Source organism: Giraffa tippelskirchi, chromosome 7, assembly GCF_054371585.1.
Source record: "Giraffa tippelskirchi isolate mGirTip1 chromosome 7, T2T-mGirTip1v1.2.pri, whole genome shotgun sequence".
In the NCBI taxonomy this organism is placed as follows: Eukaryota; Metazoa; Chordata; class Mammalia; order Artiodactyla; family Giraffidae; genus Giraffa; species Giraffa tippelskirchi.
The window spans coordinates 120,829,486-120,850,421 of NC_137281.1; the positions used below are offsets into that span (position 1 = coordinate 120,829,486).

Below are 20,936 nucleotides of genomic sequence, written 5' to 3' on the forward strand. Positions count from 1 at the left end.
TCCTCAGGAAGGGTTCATAGGAACCCCATAGGATTCCTATAGGATCCCTATAGAATTCCATAGGGTTCACAGGAACAATATTCCTTGACTACTTATATGCTGATAGCTGTTTGTCCTTGTTAAACTTGGGGATTAGTTTTACTGAGCATAAAATTCTTGGTTCACATCTTCGAGTATCTAAAATATATTATCCTACTTTCTTCTGGCATATAGCATTTGTCAAAGTCTGATGATAATCTATTTTCTTTATAAGTTACTTGCTATTTTTTCTTAGATGGTCAAGGAATTTTTCCAATTTTTATGAGTTCAGTAATCTTACTAGAACATCTTGTCTTGGTATTTATCAGTTGAGAGTCTCAGGTACACAATGTACTCTCTCTTCTTTCAAATTAGTTTTTTAAAATTGTACTTTCCGGAATGTTCCATTGAGTTACCATGTTCAGGATTTGTTTTGGTCCAGTGTTTGGGAATTTCTTCTTCAGGAGCCCCTATAATCCATATGTTGAATCTTCTTTACCTATCTTCAACATTTGTTGCTTTCTCTTGAATAGTCACCATATTTATTTAGAAAACATATCATCTTCATACTGGATTTCCCTAAAGCATTTTTTTGTGTTTATTCACACTTGTGATTCTTCTAGTTGCTTTTAGTTCTGAGATTTTTTTTTTTTTAATTTATTTCTTCTCTAATTTATCACTTCATTTTAGAATTTCTACAGCACTAATATATGTTGTTTTCTCACATCTTAATTTTTAAAATATCATCTAGCTTGTTTTGAAACAGTATGTTAACAGTTTTGATCTATTTTGTGAGCATGTTATACTAGCATACTTTTATTTTCTGTAGGGATATTATCCCACTTCTTAATATCACCCTTTCTCTCATAATAAGTTTATATGGGATTTGACCATAGTATTTTTCTGTTGCCTACATTTCTATAAAACTATTTTCCTAAATATTTAGAGACAACATTGAAAACAGCTTTTCTAACTTCATGAAGCTTTCCTTTTTCTGTTTTTTTTTTTTAATTGTGTTAAAAATTTTGGCAATTCACCTTCTGATGTTTCCTGGTTCTGCTAAATTTCTTCACTTTTATCTGAACTCTTTCATCTTTTTCTTTTTTCCATGATGATGTTAATAAACTCATACTTTAAGACATTGACAGATTATAACATGAACCATTATGTGCCTTATGTCATAGCACAGTAATCCTATAAAGTAGGTATTATTATCCCTCCTATACAGAAAAGAAACTGGGGCACACAGTGTTTAAGTATTATGCCCAAATGCACAAGTTAGTAATTAGTGAAGCCAAGAATTAAAATTTGACAATCCAACTTCAATTCACATGTTACCTAACAATTTCTATAGTACTTTCCTGCTTGGATGTGAGGGACCCTCATTTCTCAAATCCTACCATGCTACCATTTTAAGAGCAAGCCTAAGCTTGCTAAATTCAAACACCACGCTGCTACTGTCTTAGAACCTACAACTTTTTATACATTCACACGAGGTTCCTCCTCTGTACCTACCCCAATCTTTCCAAATAATGCCATTACTTATCTTCCAAACACTCAACAGCTACTCTCATTTAATAAGTCTCCATTGCAGGAAGGAGTATGGGGAAAACATCACAAAAAACAACCCATTGAGAAAAAGTAGGGTGAGACAGACAGCATTTAAAACAGTGGTTCTCAAACTTGTCTGCATGTTGTAATTATCTATGGAGTTTAATAATAGCAGGAGCCTACGTCTGATCTCTCAAAGAATCTGATTATGGTCTAGGGTATGAGATTTTAAAATGATCCCCAGTCTCGTGGATTGCACAGTGATTATATTTGTGTTGTGTTGTGTATTAGTCACTCAGTCATGTCCGACTCTTTGTGACCCCATGGACTGTAGCCCACCAGGCTCCTCTGTCCATGAAATTCTCCAGGCAATACTGGAATGGGTTGCCATACCCTTCTTCAGGAAATCTTCCGGACCCAGGGATCAAACCTGGGTCTCTTGCATTGCAGGCAGATTCTTAACCATTTGAGCCACCAGGGAAGAATACCATATTGTATATTTGAAATCTGCTAAGACCCTAAGTGTTCTCACCACACACAGAAAAGTAACTGTGTGAAATGATGGATGCATTTTATTTGACTGTGGTAATCATTTCACAATATATATTAAATCATCAAATTGGACAACTTGAAAAAAATCACATTGCACAATCTAAATTTTTTTGTCAATTAATGCATTTTTCCCCCATGCCACCAAGCAGTTCTGAGTGGAGGCACAGTGGCTTGTCCTACAAATTAACTCAATTCTGTCACTATATACCTGGAGACAAAATCAGATCTTATAAGTTAAAGGCTCAGTTCCACAAGACTGCTCCACTTCAGACACCAACCACAAGTCCAGGTTGTCAACTACACTGCTGACCCAATGACTGTAAACTGGAAGGTACCACAACCCACTTCTCAGTTTCAATTAATTTGGAAGAGTGACTCGCAGAATCCAGAAAAACATTTACTTATGTTTACCAGCTTGTTATAAAGGATACAGATGAAGAGGTATAGAGGGCGAGAAACAGAAGGGTCCCAAGCACAGGAATTTCTGTCCTCACTGGAACTGGAGTGTGTCCCCTCCCAGAATATGATACATTCACCAACACAGAAGCTCATCAAATCCCTTTGTTCAGTAAAAATTTTTCTGAGCTTAATCTCCAGCCCTCAAATCTTTCCCTTCCTTGAGGTCACTGGGTAGGGTTGAAAGTTCTAACTCTCTAAGTACGTGGTCTCTCTGATGACCAGACCCTTTCTGAGGCTATGGGTGAGCCACAGTCCAAAGTCTTTTCATTAGCATTAACTCAGGTATGTTCAAAAAGGCTCCATATAAATAATAAAAGACACTCCTATTGCTTCTGGAGGTGAAGACTGGTCCAATATTTGGGTTCAAATAATTTCACTTTCCCCTTAAAGGCTCAAAAACTCTTCTACTTAACCCCATTAACCATCAACTAAGATGAAAAAACTAAATTCTTACACATTGATATCCATGATCAATGAGGACCAGGTTTGTTCTAGTCACGGATACTGCCCTTACCTTCATTAAATTACAAGGCAGCAAATCAGACTAAATGCCTCTCCCTGGGAATATATACGCCTTGCCTCTGTTCCTATTTGTCATATAATATAAACGGTAGAGTCAGCCACTAAGTATGCACACACTTAAAGTGTGGAGAAGATGTACAATTAAACTTCTAATTACTTTTCTCTCATGGAAGCATGAATAATCTCTAGGCTCTAGTCTCCATCCATTTGGCCTAAGTCCTGTCAGACCCCATCAGGGAAAAAACTTCCTGACATCAGCCACTTAGTCACAAAGACAACTCAAAGTTTAAGAAAGGAAAAGTACTCATCCACTTAGGAAAATAGTTTAAAATAACTAAAGGAAATTGAGTCCTTCTCTTGGAGAAAAGCCCACAATCTACCACAATCAATTATGAAGACCCACTAGTTTCACAGCATTATAGGTGTTTCAGTAAACTTGTTTTGACTTTCCCCACACACAGGCCCATCCTCTCTGCATCCAGGCCACGATCTTTCAGTGCTCATTGGATCCATGTACCTATCATAACATTTTCCGTGTGATGCAAATGAACATTTCCTTTTCTTGTGCTCTATCCCAGGGGGCCTGTTCTTTCCCAACTTTCCCGATGCTATTGATCTTTTTAATATCAATATAGTTGTCTCTCCCATTACCATAGTTCTCACTTTTCTAAAGAAATAAGTGATACTAATTTAGCTGGTAAATCTGCCTTACATTCATTACCTCCCTATGTTTAATTTCACTGACCAAATGTCTACCGTTTTCCATCCTAGAAAAAGTTCTTCTAGACCAGTAAGAACTCATGAACATCTGACATATTATAGAAAAGTTCCCATTCTCCAAGTCATAATTTCTATCTGTAATCACATTTCCGTCACAGAGAGCTCTCTTAAATGACATGGCACATTCTCACGGGACTTAGGCTGGTAAGGGTCTCTTCAAGTGGTCATATTTCTCCTCTCTTACCTGGTACAAACTGGCACAAGTTATTTCCACTGGAACCCTTTCCTGCTGACTTCTATCTATAAGCTAGATCAGTTCCCTTTTCTTTATTTCTGGGACAGCCACAGGTTTCCTAAAATCAATCCCTGGATATTACCTGGTCTCAGATAGCTCAGTTGGTAAAGAATCCACCTGCAACATGGAAGCAACCTAGATGTCCATCAGCAGATGAATGGATAAGAAAGCTGTGGTACATATACACAATGGAATATTACTCAGCCATTAAAAAGAATACATTTTAATCAGTTCTAATGAGGTGGATGAAACTGGAGCCTATTATACCAAGTGAAGTAAGTCAGAAAGAAAAACACCAATACAGTATACTAATGCACATATATGGAATCTAGAAAGGTGGTAACGATAACCCTATATGCGAGACAGCAAAAGAGACACAGATGTATAGAACAGCCTTTTGGACTCTGTGGGAGAGGGTGAGGGTGGGATGATTTGGGAGAATGGCATTGAAACATGTACATTATCATATGTGAAATGCATCACCAGTCCAGGTTCGATGCATGAGACAGGGTGCTTAGGGCTGGTGCACTGGGATGACCCAGAGGGCTGGAATGGGGAGGGAGGTGGGAGGGGGGTTCAGGATGGGGAACACATGTACACCCGTGGCAGATCCATGTCAATGTATGGCAAAATCACTACAATATTGTAAAGTAATTAGCCTCCAATTAAAATAAATAAATTTATATTAAAAAAAAAATCCAAAACCAGGTTCAATTCCTGAGTCAGGAAGACACCCTGGAGAAGGGATAGTCTACCTGCTCCAGTATTCCTGGGCTTCCCTTGTGGCTCAGCTGGTAAAGAATTCACCCTGGAGAAGGGAAAGGCTACCCACTCCAGTATTCTGGCCTGGAGAATTCCATGGACTGTATAGTCCGTGGGGTTGCAAAGAGTCAGACACGACTGAGCGACTTTCACTTTCACTTCAGATTACTTATTTTTAGGGAACAGGTCTTTTTAGTCATTCATTCAATACACTGTTAGGTACCAGGCAAAAGGGACATAAAAATATACACCTGGTTCCTGGCTCTAAAAAGCTCACAGCCTCTTATTATGCATACACATAACAAGTAAATTTCATATAATCATTACCCCTGGCCCATTTGGCTGCAGGCCATCCTTCTTTTTAATTACTGCAATGGGTGTGAGGCATTTAAACCTCCTTTACCTTCTGTGCCCCAAATATTGGTTTCAAGCCCTAGAACATTTTTCCTGCTATGCATTATAGCCAACAAGAGGCATCTGTAAGTGAGATTTAAATATCATTTCTTTGTGTCTTAGGATACGCAATACAGAGATGGCCAGGAGACTCAGAGTCTTTAGATAAGAAGTCACCACCTGACTTACCGTGTTTCTTGCATCTTGAGGAGAGGCAATATAGAAACAAAACACTGCTTTGAATGCTCTGGTCAGGCTAGGATGAAAGCAGGGGATATGGACAAGTTCCTGAGGATCAATCCATGCTCTAACCTGTCAGAAGCCCATAAAGTTTTCTCTGAACATCATATAGAAAGAACAGTGTCTTTACTTTTAACCAATTATATGACATGCTTTGGGGCTATAATAAGTAAATCACTCTTTTCATTCCATTCAAATTGCTTCTGCTCTTTTTAGCTAATGTCTATCAAATTACTGAATAGTATTACTTTTAGATGATAAAGAAAATATAGACCAAAGAACAACATAGATCACTTTGCATTTATTACATGTTTAACTGAATTTTTTCAAATTACAGAATTCAACTCCAAAATAAGGCAACTAATGCCTGGTAAGCAGTTATTCACTTGCATTTTTCCCTCCTAAAATTTTAAAACAAATGAAAACAACACCTTAAAAGACATGTGAATAGGTTCAGTGCACTTTCAGTGGCTCACACACATGAGACAAAGACCACATTAATCCATAAAAAAAAAAATTGCTTGATATTTTAAAACACAAATGACATGAACTAAAATAAAGGAAAAAAAAAAACACTGCATTTGAACCAAAACTGTTTCCATAGATTATAGAATATTTTTTTTAAATACTGCTCCTCTGCAGAGCACATGCTGTGCTTGGCATGCTTGGCACATTAGCACTTGGTAACTGTTCAGCTTCCATCTGCAGTTTTTTTCAGAAGGACCCATACTCAGGGCCCACACTCTCCTGCGACTAATCTACTCCTCTGGTGGAAGCCTGCTCCTTCTTCCTCCATTGTCTCTTAAGGCTTTCCTGTCTTCCCTTTATTCTCCCCAGATTCACACTCATTGCCACCCGTGTTCTCAGCAAAGATGCCCAGCAGAGAACTCACCAGCTGCATCTCCCCTCCACAAGAGCTCTCACTCCAGATGTCGCCCCTTTACTTGACTGAATTATAAGATAAAGAGATGATCCTGCCCACAAAAAAATTTGTTCTTCCTACTTCATCGACACATCTCCTACAATGCAGAAAAGGCTGGTGATGCCTGATCTAGAACTTAAAACATTCATTAGTTTACACAGAATATATACTGCTCTTAAGTTCTTTAAAATCTACTCCTTCCTATTACTGTTTTTAAAAACCATAAAAATATAAAAATGTAAACATTATATTAAACATTCAGCAGAAATCCTTTTATCCTACTTTCTATGCAGTGCGTTCAGAAAGAACAAAAGTGACACCATGTTCCCTCTGACAGACCCAAAATCATACTCCCAGCCCTAACCTACCATTACACATTTCCCACCGTTAGCACTGTAGGCCAAGCGTGTCTCTCATGACAACTGCTGCCGCCACCCATGAACACCCTGTAACAAAGCAGCTCAACAGCTCACTGTAGTGTCTCCCATCTAGCTGTCCACCTGCTTGTTGGGCCCCTTACATTCACTGCTCCACACTCCACCCAGCCATGGTGACTACACAAACAAATGGAAGCAGGGACACAAAAATATGAAGCACCTCTTTTGCTACACTCTACATTCCTTCGCAAAGTGAGAGGGCACTTCCTATCTCTTTGTCAACAGAACTAGGTGGGGTGGGAGGATGCAACTGACAGAGGCAGCAATAAAGAGAAAGCCAACAGTGTCCACAGTCTCCCATCATTCATATTCCTGTCATCATGACACTGCTGAGAGCTTGAGGATGAATCTGATCTTCTATTCAAAAGGAAAAACCTACCCAGGAAATTCTAACCACTTCTCATTGCTCTTGTGTAGCAAGGTTTTACTGCATGTTTTTTAGAAGCATGAAATTAACAAGCTGTTTTTTTAATGAGTAACTTAAAAATTAATTTCTTAATGTGGCTTTTGCTTATAGGGAGAGATATGATAAACACAAATAACTAATGAAGTCTATCAGCTCTGGGGAATTCCCTATCAGTTATGACTAATAAGACAACCTAAAACCACAATTCCACACCCGGTGATAAACAGTACCAATTAACCAGAGTATTAACTACAATGACTTAAAACTATATTACTTGAATAGTTTCTACCATGAAGTATCAGAAAAAGTGAAATAATAAATATTTTCCACAGCACCATAAGGTTTTATAAAATACTCTGTTTTTAACATAAATGTATAATCTTAAGATTCTGGTCTATCATTCATATTAGGCTTAACCTCTTTTACTGATAATAGTTCTGACAGAGGTCATATAGGCACAACTGTAACATGAAAATCATATATTTTACTGAAGAATCTGTATGGTAAACTTAGACTATCTCTCTTCTCACTGCATCCATTGAGTACTAGCGGATTCAAAGGTCAGGAAAGATGGTTTTGTCATTTGTACTCTATTCACAAATTTTAATATGCCAAAAAAAATCTAAGTGGTAACTAAGATATTTGCCATAACTGAAAAGTCCTTTTATACCTGTTTACTTCAGTACTGTGTGCTCTTACAGGTTTTGTTTCTAAATGATAATATGATGAAAATGGCTCTGAGTTGTTAAAACAAGAATACAGTGATTCATTTTGAATTTTAAAAATTAATACAAGTGGAAAACAAATTTTGTAGCCAAATTGTTTGCAATTATGTGTATCAAGTTATAATAAAAACTGTACTACAGATTGGATCCCCCCCAAATCCAACGTGCTCATGGGTCTCCTGAAGTATTAGTGTGTGCTATGCCAACTTAGCTCAGTACTGATCTAAGCAAAACATTATTGAAAGTAATGACTTGCTGACCAAAAAGCATACACTGCATTCCAAAGCCAAATATCAATTCAATTTGGGATTATTAAGTCCATGTCTCCCCTCCATTAAAACAGAGAACTGAGACCTGGCTTTACTATAAATCAGCTTTAGCACTAGAGTAAATCTGCTATAAAATTATTTATAACAAAATAAATTATTTTCAGACCGTCTACACTAAGTGATATATATAAATCATTAGCAGTTTATAACATTAGCTTAGGCCACTTTTTTAGGACCCAAACCTACTGTACAATCCTGAGTAAAAGGTTAGGGGTACAGTTTCTTGGGGATCTTTCTTGATCATGAACTATAAAGAAAACACATAAAACCACAACCTGTAATAATCCCCACTTTCATTAGAAGTACCATTAATCCTTTTTACTTTGGTAAATAAGTTTATCTATGTAAACCATTTATTTTGATGGAGTAAAATATAAGCAGAGCTTTTGCTAGGATCCCTCCATCACTTTTTGACACTGATAAAGTAAATAGTCAGGAAGAGTAGAACAGGAGGATCTGAACCACAGGGCTAACATGTCACCATGAACTCGGAAATGCAGCAAGCAGGGGATAGATGGAAGCAGTTGACAGGCCAAGAGCCCTTCATTACCTACAACAAAACAAAATCAGAAATTCTTTAATACAAAAAGACTTCAACAGACAGTTCTACAAAGAAGATATTCAAATATCCAATAAGCACGTGAAAAGATACTCAACATCACTGATCATTAAGGAAATGCAAATCAAAACTAAAATGACACACTACTTCAAACCCATTAAAACAGCAATTATCAAAATTCTACTTTGGGGTATATAACTAAATGAACTGAAAGTAGGGGCTCAAACACAGATTATTTGTATATCCATGTTCAAAGCAGCATTATTCAGAACATCCAAAAGGTGGAAGCAAACCAAATGTCCATCAAAAGATTAACTGACAAATAAAACATGGTGTATTCATACAATGTGACTATATTTAGGCCTAAAAAGGAAGGAAATTTTGACACATAACATGGATGAACCTTGAAGACATTAAAAGTGAAATAAGCCAGTCACAAAAGGACAAATACTGTATGAGTCTACTTAGATGAGGTACCTATAGTAGTCAAATTCATAGAGACAGAAAATAGGATGGTGGCTGCCAAGGGCTGCAGAGAGGAGGCAATGGGAAGTTAGTGCTTAATGGGTACAGTTTCAGTTAAGAAAGAGGAAAAGGTTCTGAAAATGACAGTGGCAATGGGTGCACAACATAATGAAATATATTTAATTCCACTCACCAATACACTTAAAAATGATCAAAATGGTAAAATTTTGTTATGCATACTTTATCACACAAAAAAATTTTTTAATAAAGTCTGCACAACACACTTATCAAAAAGATGCTCATAATAGGATATACATCCCTAAGAAATCAGATACTTTTAAAGAGTTTGTTTTCTGATTGTAAGAAAGGCCCCATAAACACAAGATTGCCTTCTCAAAAACTCTACAAACCTATAATGTCAACAATATGAAGTCTTAGTTCCTGTTGCAGGGCCTTTAAGGTAGAACACAGAGCAGCTTGAGATTCTGACATCTTTACATTTTGTTTCACATCATTTGCAAAGGATAACCAGAGTTTACCAAAGTCTTCAGTTGAGATTTTTAATGGCCTGAAAATAATTGTGAAAATTAGTTTTATGTCCATAAGAATGAAATGATTCTAAACAAATACATTTCAAATGACTCATGGAAATAAAAAACAAAAATCATTACAAATCTAAATCCTATGAAATCTATGTTTTTTAAACCAGATATGATCAGAATGCTTACCATTATCCTCTAACTTGAAGACAATGCTGAAAACAGATGTTATTACAGAACAAATGTCTTTTCAATAAATCACCCAGTTCTCTCATTTTCTGCGTATTAGTCATTATAGTAAAATTTCACCAAATAATTTCATGAATCATTCAAATATAAAACTTTTCTTTCATGCATACTTTAGATTGGGGCTTCCCAGGTGGCTCAGTGGGTAAAGAACCTGCCTGCAATGCCAGAGATGCCAGAGATATGGGTTCGATTCCTGGGTCAGGAAGATCCCCTAGAGAAGAACACGGCAACCCACTCCAGTATTCTGGCCTGGAGAATTCCATGGACAGAGGAGTCTGGCGTGCTTCAGAGCATGGGGTCACACAAAGAGTCAAACATGACTGAAGCAACTGAGCACACATACTTTAGATTTGGGGACGAGATGCTCTTTCAAAGTCATGTACAAAAGTATGAATACAAAGATCCAGCACCTTAAGCAAACTGGACCAAAAGAAAGAATTTTAATAAATACAGTTTTTAAATGGTTCAGGCAGCTAAAGATCAAATAGTTAACACTGGGATATCTCTGGGAGGAATGGGAAATTTTTATATTCTAGTTATATTATTCTATAACATTTAAATTCTTATAATAAGTATTGATTTTATAATTAGAAAAATTTTTTTAAGATACAGAGGATTTTACTCATAAGAACAGAACTGTTTGTGGCACATATGCTGTGTTTTCTCAGGTTACTAATGTTCACCATGGGACATAACCTTCATAGTCACAGAATGTAAGTTTTTTGAAGGCTGGATTTTATCTTTTCAGCACCACAGGTATAAATACATACTCTTTGACAGACTGATAAACATGTTCTTACTAAAAGACTCTGAAGAATGGGCAAAAATTACAGATGGATGTGTGATGGTTAAAAAAATTTTTTACAGATATTCATTGGTATTCTACATTCTTGGTTCAGGCATGCTTCATTTTAAAAAATGTTTGAACACAGTACAATATATTCATAATACTAAATGAGAGCAGAAGGGTTAAAAGGTTGTTTTCAATTATGTGGGTAGCACGGCCCAATGCTAGTACAATAACTAAATACTGTGTGTCTAATAAAAGCTTAATAACTTTACTGATCATAGCAAACACCCTCTTCCAACAACACCAAGAGAAGATTCTACAGATGGACATCACCAGATGGCCAAACTGAAATCAGATTGATCATATTCTTTGCAGCCAAAGATGGAGAAGCTCTATACAGTCAGGAAAAACAAGACCAGGAGCTGACTGTGGCTCAGATCATGAACTCCTTATTGCCAAATTCAGACTTAAATTGAAGAAAGTGGGGAAAACCACTAGACAATTCAGGTATGACCTAAATCAAATCCCTTATGATTATACAGTGGAAGTGAGAAATAGATTTAAGAGACTAGATCTGATAGACAGAGTGCCTGATGAACTATGGATGGAGGTTCGTGACACTATACAGGAGACAGGGATCAAGACCATCCCCAAGAAAAAGAAATGCAAAAAAGCAAAGTGGCTGTCTGAGGAGGCCTTACAAATAGCTGTGAAAAGAAGAGAAGCAAAAAGCAAAGCAGAAAAGGAAAGATATATCCATTTGAATGCAGAGTTCCAAAGAATAGCAAGGAGAGATAAGAAAGCCTTCCTCGGTGATCAGTGCAAAGAAATAGAGGAAAATAATAGAATGGGAAAGACTAGAGATCTCTTCAAGATGATTAGAAATATCAAGAGAACATTTCATGCAAAGATGGGCACAATAAAGGACAGAAATGGAATGGACCTAACAGAAGCAGAAAATATTAAGAGGTGGCAAGAATACACAGAAGAACTGTACAAACAAGATGTCCATGACCCAGATAATCACGATGGTATGATCACTCACCTAGAGCCAGACATCCTGGAATGTGAAGTCAAGTGGGCCTTAGAAAGCATCACTACGAACAAAGCTAGTGGAGGTGATGGAATTCCAGTTGAGCTATTTCAAATCCTCAAAGTTGATGCTGTGAAAGTGCTGCACTCAACATGCCAGCACATTTGGAAAAGTCAGCAGTGGCCACAGGACTGGAAAAGGTCAGTTTACATTCCAATCCCAAAGAAAGGCAATGCCAAAGAACGCTCAAACTACCGTACAATTGCACTCATCTCACTTGCTAGTAAAGTAATGCTCAAAATTCTCAAAGCCAGGTTTCAACAGTACGTGAACTGTGAACTTTCAGATGTTCAGGCTGGTTTTAGAAAAGCTGAGGAACCAGAGATCAAGTTGCCAACATCCACTGGATCATCAAAAAAGCAAGAGAGTTCCAGAAAAACATTTATTTCTGCTTTATTGACTATGCCAAAGCCTTTGATTGTGTGGATCACAATAAACTGTGGAAAATTCTGAAAGAGATGGGAATACCAGACCACCTGACCTGCCTCTTGAGAAATCTGTATGCAAGTCAGGAAGCAACAGTTAGAACTGGACACGGAACAACTGACTGGTTCCAAATAGGGAAAGGAGTACATCAAGGCTGTACATTGTCATCCTCCTTATTTAACTTATATGCAGAGTACATCATGAGAAATGCTGGGCTGGAGGAAGCACAAGCTGGAATCAAGATTGCTGGGAGAAATATCAATAACCTCAGATATGCAGATGACACCACCCTTATGACAGAAAGTGAAGAAGAACTAAAGAGCCTCTTGATGAAAGTGAAAGAGGAGAGTGAAAAAGTTAGGTTAAAGCCCAACGTTCAGAAAACTAAGATCATGGCATCCGGTCCCATCACTTCATGGCAAATAGATGGGGAAACAGTGGAAACAGTGGCTGACTTTATTTTTGGGGGGCTCCAAAATCACTGCATATGGTGATGGCAGCCATGAAATTAAAAGATGCATACTCCTTGGAAGGAAAGTTATGACCAACCTAGACAGCATATTAAAAAGCAGAGACATTACTTTGCCTACAAACGTCCATCTAGTCAAACTACGGTTTTTCCAGTAGTCATGTACGGATGTGAGAGTTGGACTATAAAGAAAGCTGAGTGCTGAAGCATTGATGCTTTTAAACTATGGTGTTGGAGAAGACTCTTGAGAGTCCCTTGGACTGCAAGGAGATTCAACCAGTCCATCCCAAGGGAAACCAGTCCTGAATATTCATTGGAAACACTGATGCTGAAGCTGAAACTCCAATACTTTGGCCACCTGCTGTGAAGAACTGACTCATTTGAAAGGACTGTGACGCTGGGAAAGACTGAAGGTGAGAGAAAGGGACAACAGAGGATGAGATGGTTGGATGGCATCACTGACTCAATGGACATGAGTTTGAGTGAGCTCCAGGAGTTGGTGATGGATAGGGAGGCCTGGTGTGTTGCAGTCCATGTGGTCGCAAAGAGTCGGACACGACTGAGCGACTGAGCGACTGAACTGAACTGAAACATTAACATTAGTTTCTCTCAGAAGTTTTCCATAGGTTGGCCAACCCCAAACTATACAGGGTCCCCCACACTATAATCATCCATTACACCATTTACTTCCTGTTCACAGCAGAATTCACAGTTATACATGCATTTGTATGACTGTTCAATGTCTCTTCCTAGACTGAACCCTCCTCTCCCTAAAGGCAGGAGCGTGTCTAGTTTTGAGCTGTTATACTCCCTAGCACTTAGTACAGTGCTCTGTCCAGAGAAGAGTCTAGTAAATACTTGCTGAATGAATGAACAACTTGAACTAATATTCCAAAAAATATTTACCTAATGAAGTCTAACAGTGATAAGTTTACTGAAAATTCAAGCTGAACAAAGTGAGTATCCATCACTTGATAAGTTATAAAACCAGACAGATTTCCTTCTGTGAAAGGTTTTTGCACCTGCACACTGTATTGAAAAATTTTGGTGCTTTCTGCTTCTATTACAGGCAAACAGCATCCAGGTTGCTCAGTGATCTGTAAATAAAAGTAAAGTAAGTACTGAAGAAGGTATCAATACAGACTTTCACATGAATACCAATTTTCTATTTAACTGAAGTGGTACAAAAGCATACTACGGTGAGATATTAATAACAAGCCACAACATAAGGATAACTGACTAAGAAAAATTCACTAGCACAGATAATTAAGAAATAATAATACATAGGTCAGAATTATGTAACAAACAGCATTACAATGAAAATGTCTGTGTGGTTTAACAACAACAACCAAAAAACAACAACAACAACAGTCATGTGGCTCTCAATACTAACTAGCACCAGGTTTCTAAAGCTAGGAGAGTTTAAAGAAAAAAAACAAACAGGTTTCTTTCCCTCTCATTCTCCACCCTTACTCAAATCAAGTTCTGGTGGTAAAGCTCAGACAACCAAATTGGGTTTTGGTTTGTGTTTTTAGGTTTTTTTTATTATTTTTTTAAAATAAATTTATTTATTTTAGTTGGGGGCAAATTACTTTATAATATTGTAGTAGTTTTTGCCATACATTGACATGAATCAGCCATGGGTTTACATGTGTTCCCCTTCCTGGACCCCCCTCCCACCTTCCTCCCCATCCCATCCCATCCCTCTGGGTCATCAGTGATTCTAATGCACATCTATGGGCTTCCCTGATGGCCCAGCAGTAAAGAATCAGCCTACAATGAAGGAGCTGCAGGAGACATGGGTTTGATCTCTAGGTCAGGAAGATCCCCTGGAGGAGGGCACAGCAACCCACTCCAGTATTCTTGCCTCGAGAATCCCATGGACAGGGGAGCTGGGCAGGCAACAGTCCATAGGGTCGCAAAGAGTAAGACACGACTGGAGCGACTTAACACGGCATGGCAGCACAATGCACACATCTACAGTTACGAATTTCTGCCAGGTCAGGCCCAGGTAATATCCCACTCAATGCATTCTAGCTCACAGAAGAAATTGGATCAGTTTTCTCAGTCTTCTCCAATATAATCTTTATTATGTTCCCTTGTCTCTTTTGAATTATTTGTCCCACTTAAAATAATTTTAAAAATCTGTCACACCTTTCACTGTTTTGCTAAAGAAGAAAACAGGATGTGGGAGAAATTTATAAGCCATCAGAAGAGTCAACAGCAGAAACATTAAGGAAGCACTGTCCATTTAAGGCAGAAATAATAAACCATTCATTGTCTTACCTTGAAATTTTCTGCAGGAGCAATTTCTAAGTTAGCACTTTTCAGTTCCAAACCACTCTTATTAAAAACTGACCAGACCACCAACAAACAATTATCTTTCCAAATTTTGTAAGAAGACACAGATATGGTTTCATTATTACAGACCTCCATAAGATCTGAATGTATGTGCTCACTAGTTTCTTCCAACAAAGAAGAAGCTAAAGAGATTTCATTGGCAACTGAGACTGCAGTGGTTTGAGGAGGGTGAAAAACTTCCATGTTGTTATCAGCAAACAAAGAGGGTGTAGACAGCCTGCAATTTTCGATTTTCTCAACCAAGGGCAGTTCTGTCAGTGACTCAGAATCCAAAAGTTCTGAACTGAGAGAAAATTTCTTTAATTCTTTGTCTCCTCTATCCTGCAAATTATCCAAACAATAATCTTCTTCGTAAGTTACATTTGATGAAGAACTAAAGGAAGAACGGATTACATTTTGATCAGTGGTTGTTTCCTCACTTTTGGTTTCTTTGATTTTTGATTTCCTCCTAAACTTGTGAGAAATGGTATCTGCTTTTCCAAGCTGCAAAGATAAAACATAATAATATAAAAAGAAACCATTCTACTAAGTCATGAGTCAAACTTTTTTTTAATAATTTCAAATGAGCAATGTAGTAACTAGCTAAGGTTCTACCTATTAAAGATGGATAAAATGTGAAGCCCTAGAATTCTGACAGCTACATAACTGAACTATTAAGCTAAATCTACTTCTCATTAAAACACATAAAATCAGAAAAAGAAATAAGGTCAAAAAGTCAACAATGAACAATTCTAAATCTTGTTAGACTTCAGAATGCTAGAGTACAGAATTGCATAAATTAAAAACAGTGAGAAAGTTAGCAATTTTTTGTTTCCAGAGTTGTCCTGTAGAAGCTAAAATACCCTTAAACATAGGGATGGCTCAAACTTTGTTTCAGTAATCTATAATAGTCCTATTTTTATGATCTGTGAGTCAATAAACAGGGAAGAAAAACTGACTTTACCTTAATAATCAACTAGCACTGGCTAACTAGAACACACAGAAGGAAAGAATTCTAAAAGTGACTAGTGAAGTATGTTACAGACTCAGGGGATAGGAACAGCAAATCTGTTATTCTTGAGCTAAGCCTCCCAAGGAAATGGCTGCGAATCCATGCAAGAAGAGTGATGGCTCAAGCGCCCTCTTGCCTCACAAAGTTCTATATAAAATGAGTGCAGCAGACTGGCACTAGGTTAAGTTCATCCTCCTTCGTGGCCATGCTTCACACAATTCTGACTAACCAGAATTCTAGCTCCCTTTTCACACCCTCTCATCCTCTCAAGTCCCAATATCTCTCCCAACTCTCAGCAGGTTAAGTCCATCTCTGACCTTTCAATTCAGAAGTCATCAAACAAGAACTAACATTATATTAACACAAAAATGAAAATTAGTTGAGGGATGAGGGAAAGAGAGGCCTTTCATTTCGGGTAGCCATGGGACTTGAATTAGATACATACTAGACTACTCAATATTGTCCTCAGATCACTAATGCTCTGGGTTTTTTGTTTTGTCTTTTCTTTCTGTGTTTCATTTTAGATAGTTTCTATTACTTTGTCTTCAAGTGTAGTGATCTTTTCTTCTACATTATCAAACCTGCTACTAGTTAGTAGCTACACAAGCCACAGATTCAACCAGTCCATCCTAAAGGAGATCAGCCCTGGGTGTTATTGGAAGGACTGATGTTGAAGCTGAAACTCCAATACTCTGGCCACCTCATGCGAAGAGCTGACTCATTGGAAAAGACCCTGATGCTGGGAAGGATTGGGGGCAGGAGGAGAAGGGGACGACAGAGGATGAGATGGTTGGATGGCATCACCAACTTGATGGACATGGGCTTGGGTAAACTCCAGGAGTTGGTGATGGACAGGGAGGCCTGGCGTGCTGTGATTCATGGGGTTGCAAAGAGTTGGACACGACTGAGCGACTGAACTGAACACAAGCCAGAAGACAATGGGAGTAACATATTTGTTAAATTACTTAAAAGAAACAGTCAACCTCAAATTCACAACCCAGAGAAAATACTTTTTTAAATGATGGTGAAATAAAAGGCAAAGATGAGGGGGGAAAAAAAACCTTTAACCCCCACACTGAACTATGTAAAAAAATTAACTCAAGACAGAACACAGACTTAAAAACTAGTTAAAATGAAATACTCAGTATACTTGATCTATGTAACTGAAAACATTAAAAATTAGAAAAATAAGAAAAGAATAGGATTGGCAGAGAAAAGCAGCTATCCAAAAGGACTTGTCCATTTTGTCTCAGTGAGAGAAAAGTTAAGGTTGCCGGGTAATTTTACACATTACCCCACGTGTATTATTACATCGGAAAAGTCCCTAATATCAGGAAAGATTGAGGGAGGAGAAGAGGGTATCAGAGGATGAGATGACTAGACGGTATCACCAATGCAATGGACATGAATTTGGGCAAACTCTGGGAAATGGTGAGGGACAGAAAGGCCTAGAATGCTACAGTCCATGGGGTTGCAAAGAGTCAGACACAACTGACCAACTGAAGAACAACATTATTACATGTATTATTAAAAAATAACACATGCTAATTTTATTATTTGCTTCCCCTCCTTTCTACATGATGCCATCTGAGTTATAACATAGTTCCTCACATAATTCAGGGGCCCCCAAAACAGGGAAATACACTCTTTTTACACTCTTTTTTTCCCAACTATTCTAGTGACAGCTGAAGAAAAAAGAAAAGTGTGAGAGGTAATGTGGAAAGGATTTAATCTAACTTAAATAGAAAAACATCCTACTTACATTTCTTATTTTGAGCCCACCAAAAAATAAGAAAAGTCTAATTAATTTATCACCCTGAATGTTCTCCTGAGAAACACTCTGAAAGCTATGCACTTTGTTGAGAAGGTAGAAATCCTTCAACACCAGAAAAAAGGCTCACCAATCAGGGCTTCATAAGCCTTGGAGTACCCTGACCTTGATGCACTCTGACCAGAGAACTTGCCCTATTAGTGACAGATCATTCAATGGAAACTTCACCACAGCCTGCTGGAACAGCTCATGGACTCAAGATCAGTCACTCTGCTGCTGAACTACATGTGCTGAGACAACATTAAGATACATTAATTATCTATTAATACTTTCAGGATGAATTCAATTCACTTTTTCTGATTATCAAGTCTGACAAAAATAAGCTCTGGAAAAGAAAGAGATACAGGCAAAGAATGTAGCCTAGAGACTTGAGTAGTGTTGACAGAGATGGAGGGAAAATTCCACCAAGGGAGATGAAGGACAAAAAAAACTGTGATATACAACTGAAGAAAACATAGCTCTAATCATAATTTTGCATTAGGTGGGATCATCTGCCCACCAAATGGAAAATTACATATGGAATACGCACTCAAAAATAGCACCTGTCCTTCACTCCACAGTTTATTCTTTTACTAAGAGAATAATATATCAGCATAAAAAGTTTTGTAAATCATCATAATCAAAATTTCTGAATATAATTATCACTTTTGTATAATTCCTTTCAACCTCAATACACTTTTATCTTAACAGTTACAAGCAATATAGAAAAATTAATATTCTGGAGGTTTTTTGCTTGATATATATAAGTATTTTTTAATTTTACAATGTAATATTTATCATTTTTAATGACAAAGTCATATTCAGTGCTAATATAATTTATGTGCCCATTCTCTTAAGACATCTAAATTAATTCCTATTTTTCACTATTAAAAGTAACCATTTTAAGAAGTACTTCTTCCATAGACACATCAATACTGTTGAACGATTACTATTTTTAATTTCCATCAAGTCCCCTTTCCAATGAGGCTTGTCCTTCCCACCCATGGGGTGATAATACACATGGTCATATTTGCAACTTAATCTGGACTCTGACCGTTGCACTGACTAAAGAGAACACCTGACTGAAGCTGAGCCTGTATTCTCCTTCAGGAATATAAAAGGTATGTCACTGTTGGTTCTGGAGCTGCGGGAGCCATTCCCACAATGTGTATAGATTAACAGTCATGAGCTTTTGTAGAGCCAGTTTTTTTGTTCAAAACAGGGGACATAAGATTCTCAGAGGAATATAACTGACTACTTACCAAATTGATTGTACTTTCTGATCCTAGCCCAACAAACAATGATGATGCCAGCAGCTGCTTTTCTTTCTCCTCTTTAGATTGGGTAAGGACTTGAGACTGATCCTTTTTTGTTACAGTTGGATCTCCATTCTCCATTATTATACTCTCCTGAGGAACTGGTGGAGCTTCAGTTTCATCACCAGTTTTGCTTTCCTTCTTGGGAAGATAGCCCTCTCTCCCCCACAATTTCTTTATACCTTCCAGCTTCAAGCCATTTGTCCTAAGGAGATTGATAATGAAATCAAGTCAGTTTAAATAACTGCTAAACAGTTACCTTCATGAGGCATTTTTTAAAAAACACATCTTTGTTGTCATCTTTTAGAAACAGCTTTCAAATTATATTCTATATGCCAGAAATAAAATTGAGATCTGCAGTTTTTATTTCAGTTACAGCCAAATTCCCCAACCCTCCAGCCAAAATATTTAATGCAACAGAACTCAAGACTTAGTTTAAAATTTCAGATCATTTAATTTTCATTTAATTGTTTGAATAAGATGTCCAAAAACAGAAACACTATAAATCAGTTCATTTCAATGTATGGACTTTTCAAAATTATCCTTACTTCTGATGGGTTAAAGATCAGAAATGACATAGTTTCATAGCTATAATCACTTATTGAAGGAATTAACACTCTATAAATTCACTACATAAAATCCTGTGGAAAGCAAAAAAAAAAAATTCATTCAAATCTACTCCTATGTGTAAATTTACCTTTACATTACCACTGAACCACCAGAAAAGCCCCATTAACTATTATAATGTACATTAATAAAAATGAATGTGGTTTGATCTATAAAAGCAAAAAGTATTAATGATACTTTTGGAAAAAGCATGAATGTTAGGAGTTAATACCTGAGATGAAGAAGAATAAAGCAGTGATTAGGATTAAGACTCATCTACTGTTGTCCCAAAAGCTACAGCTGCAAATCATAAGTGCAGGCTCAAACAAGCAAATACTGCCTCTATTGTTTTCATTTAAGAACCATGTGTCCTTGGCACCGACTCAAGTAAGTATCTCTGCTGCTGCTGCTGCTGCTGCTAAGTCGCTTCAGTCGTGTCCGACTCTGTGCGATCCCGTGGATGGCAGCCCACCAGGCTCCGCCGTCCCTAGGATTCTCCAGGCAAGAATACTGGAGTGGGTTGCCATTTCCTTCTCCAGTGCATGAAAGGGGAAAGTGAAAGTGAAGTCGCTCAGTGGTGTCCGACTCTTGGCGACCCCACAGACTGTAGCCTACCAGGCTCGTCCGTCCATGGGATTTTCCAGGCAAGAGTACTGGAGTGGGGTGCCATTGCCTTCTCCGAAGTATCTCTGCCATGATCTAAAACTGCATTTTTAAAATTCGCGCTACAAGGTAGGCAGATCATGAAATGACTCTAAAATAAGATTAAAGAAATATCTGTACTGATTATTATTCTACTTCAATTTGTTGGAATCACAGTAAGTTTGATTTTCTGTAGTACGCCAGAAACAAAAAAAGATCATTATACTTCATACTGAGTGGAGAACTAATGTTATTAAGCACCAATTGTCTAAAAGAAAGTCTAACGTTA

At 37.5% G+C, this 20,936-nt stretch overlaps 2 protein-coding genes across 9 annotated transcripts in view; both read right to left on the reverse strand.

Annotated features, from left to right (window-relative positions):
- The window catches only part of LOC145513092 (uncharacterized), a 295,101-nt gene extending 287,412 nt beyond the window's left edge, over window positions 1-7,689 (reverse strand). Inside the window, exons 1-2 of the mRNA XM_081508290.1 lie at window positions 6,405-7,689; window positions 5,462-5,584 (exon numbers count right to left, since the gene is read on the reverse strand). The gene's annotated coding sequence lies outside the window, so the exon portion shown is untranslated. The remainder of the gene's footprint in view (window positions 1-5,461; window positions 5,585-6,404) is intronic.
- Window positions 5,799-20,936, reverse strand: part of AP4E1 (adaptor related protein complex 4 subunit epsilon 1) — a 68,094-nt gene continuing 52,956 nt past the window's right edge. For all 8 annotated transcript variants that reach the window (XM_081508246.1, XM_081508243.1, XM_081508239.1 and 5 more), the window contains 5 exons: window positions 19,346-19,604; window positions 15,208-15,765; window positions 13,828-14,018; window positions 9,766-9,923; window positions 5,799-8,881 (listed from right to left, as the gene is read on the reverse strand). In XM_081508246.1, coding sequence (XP_081364372.1) covers window positions 8,721-8,881; window positions 9,766-9,923; window positions 13,828-14,018; window positions 15,208-15,765; window positions 19,346-19,604 — 1,327 coding nt within the window. In that variant the 3' untranslated portion in view covers window positions 5,799-8,720. The remainder of the gene's footprint in view (window positions 8,882-9,765; window positions 9,924-13,827; window positions 14,019-15,207; window positions 15,766-19,345; window positions 19,605-20,936) is intronic.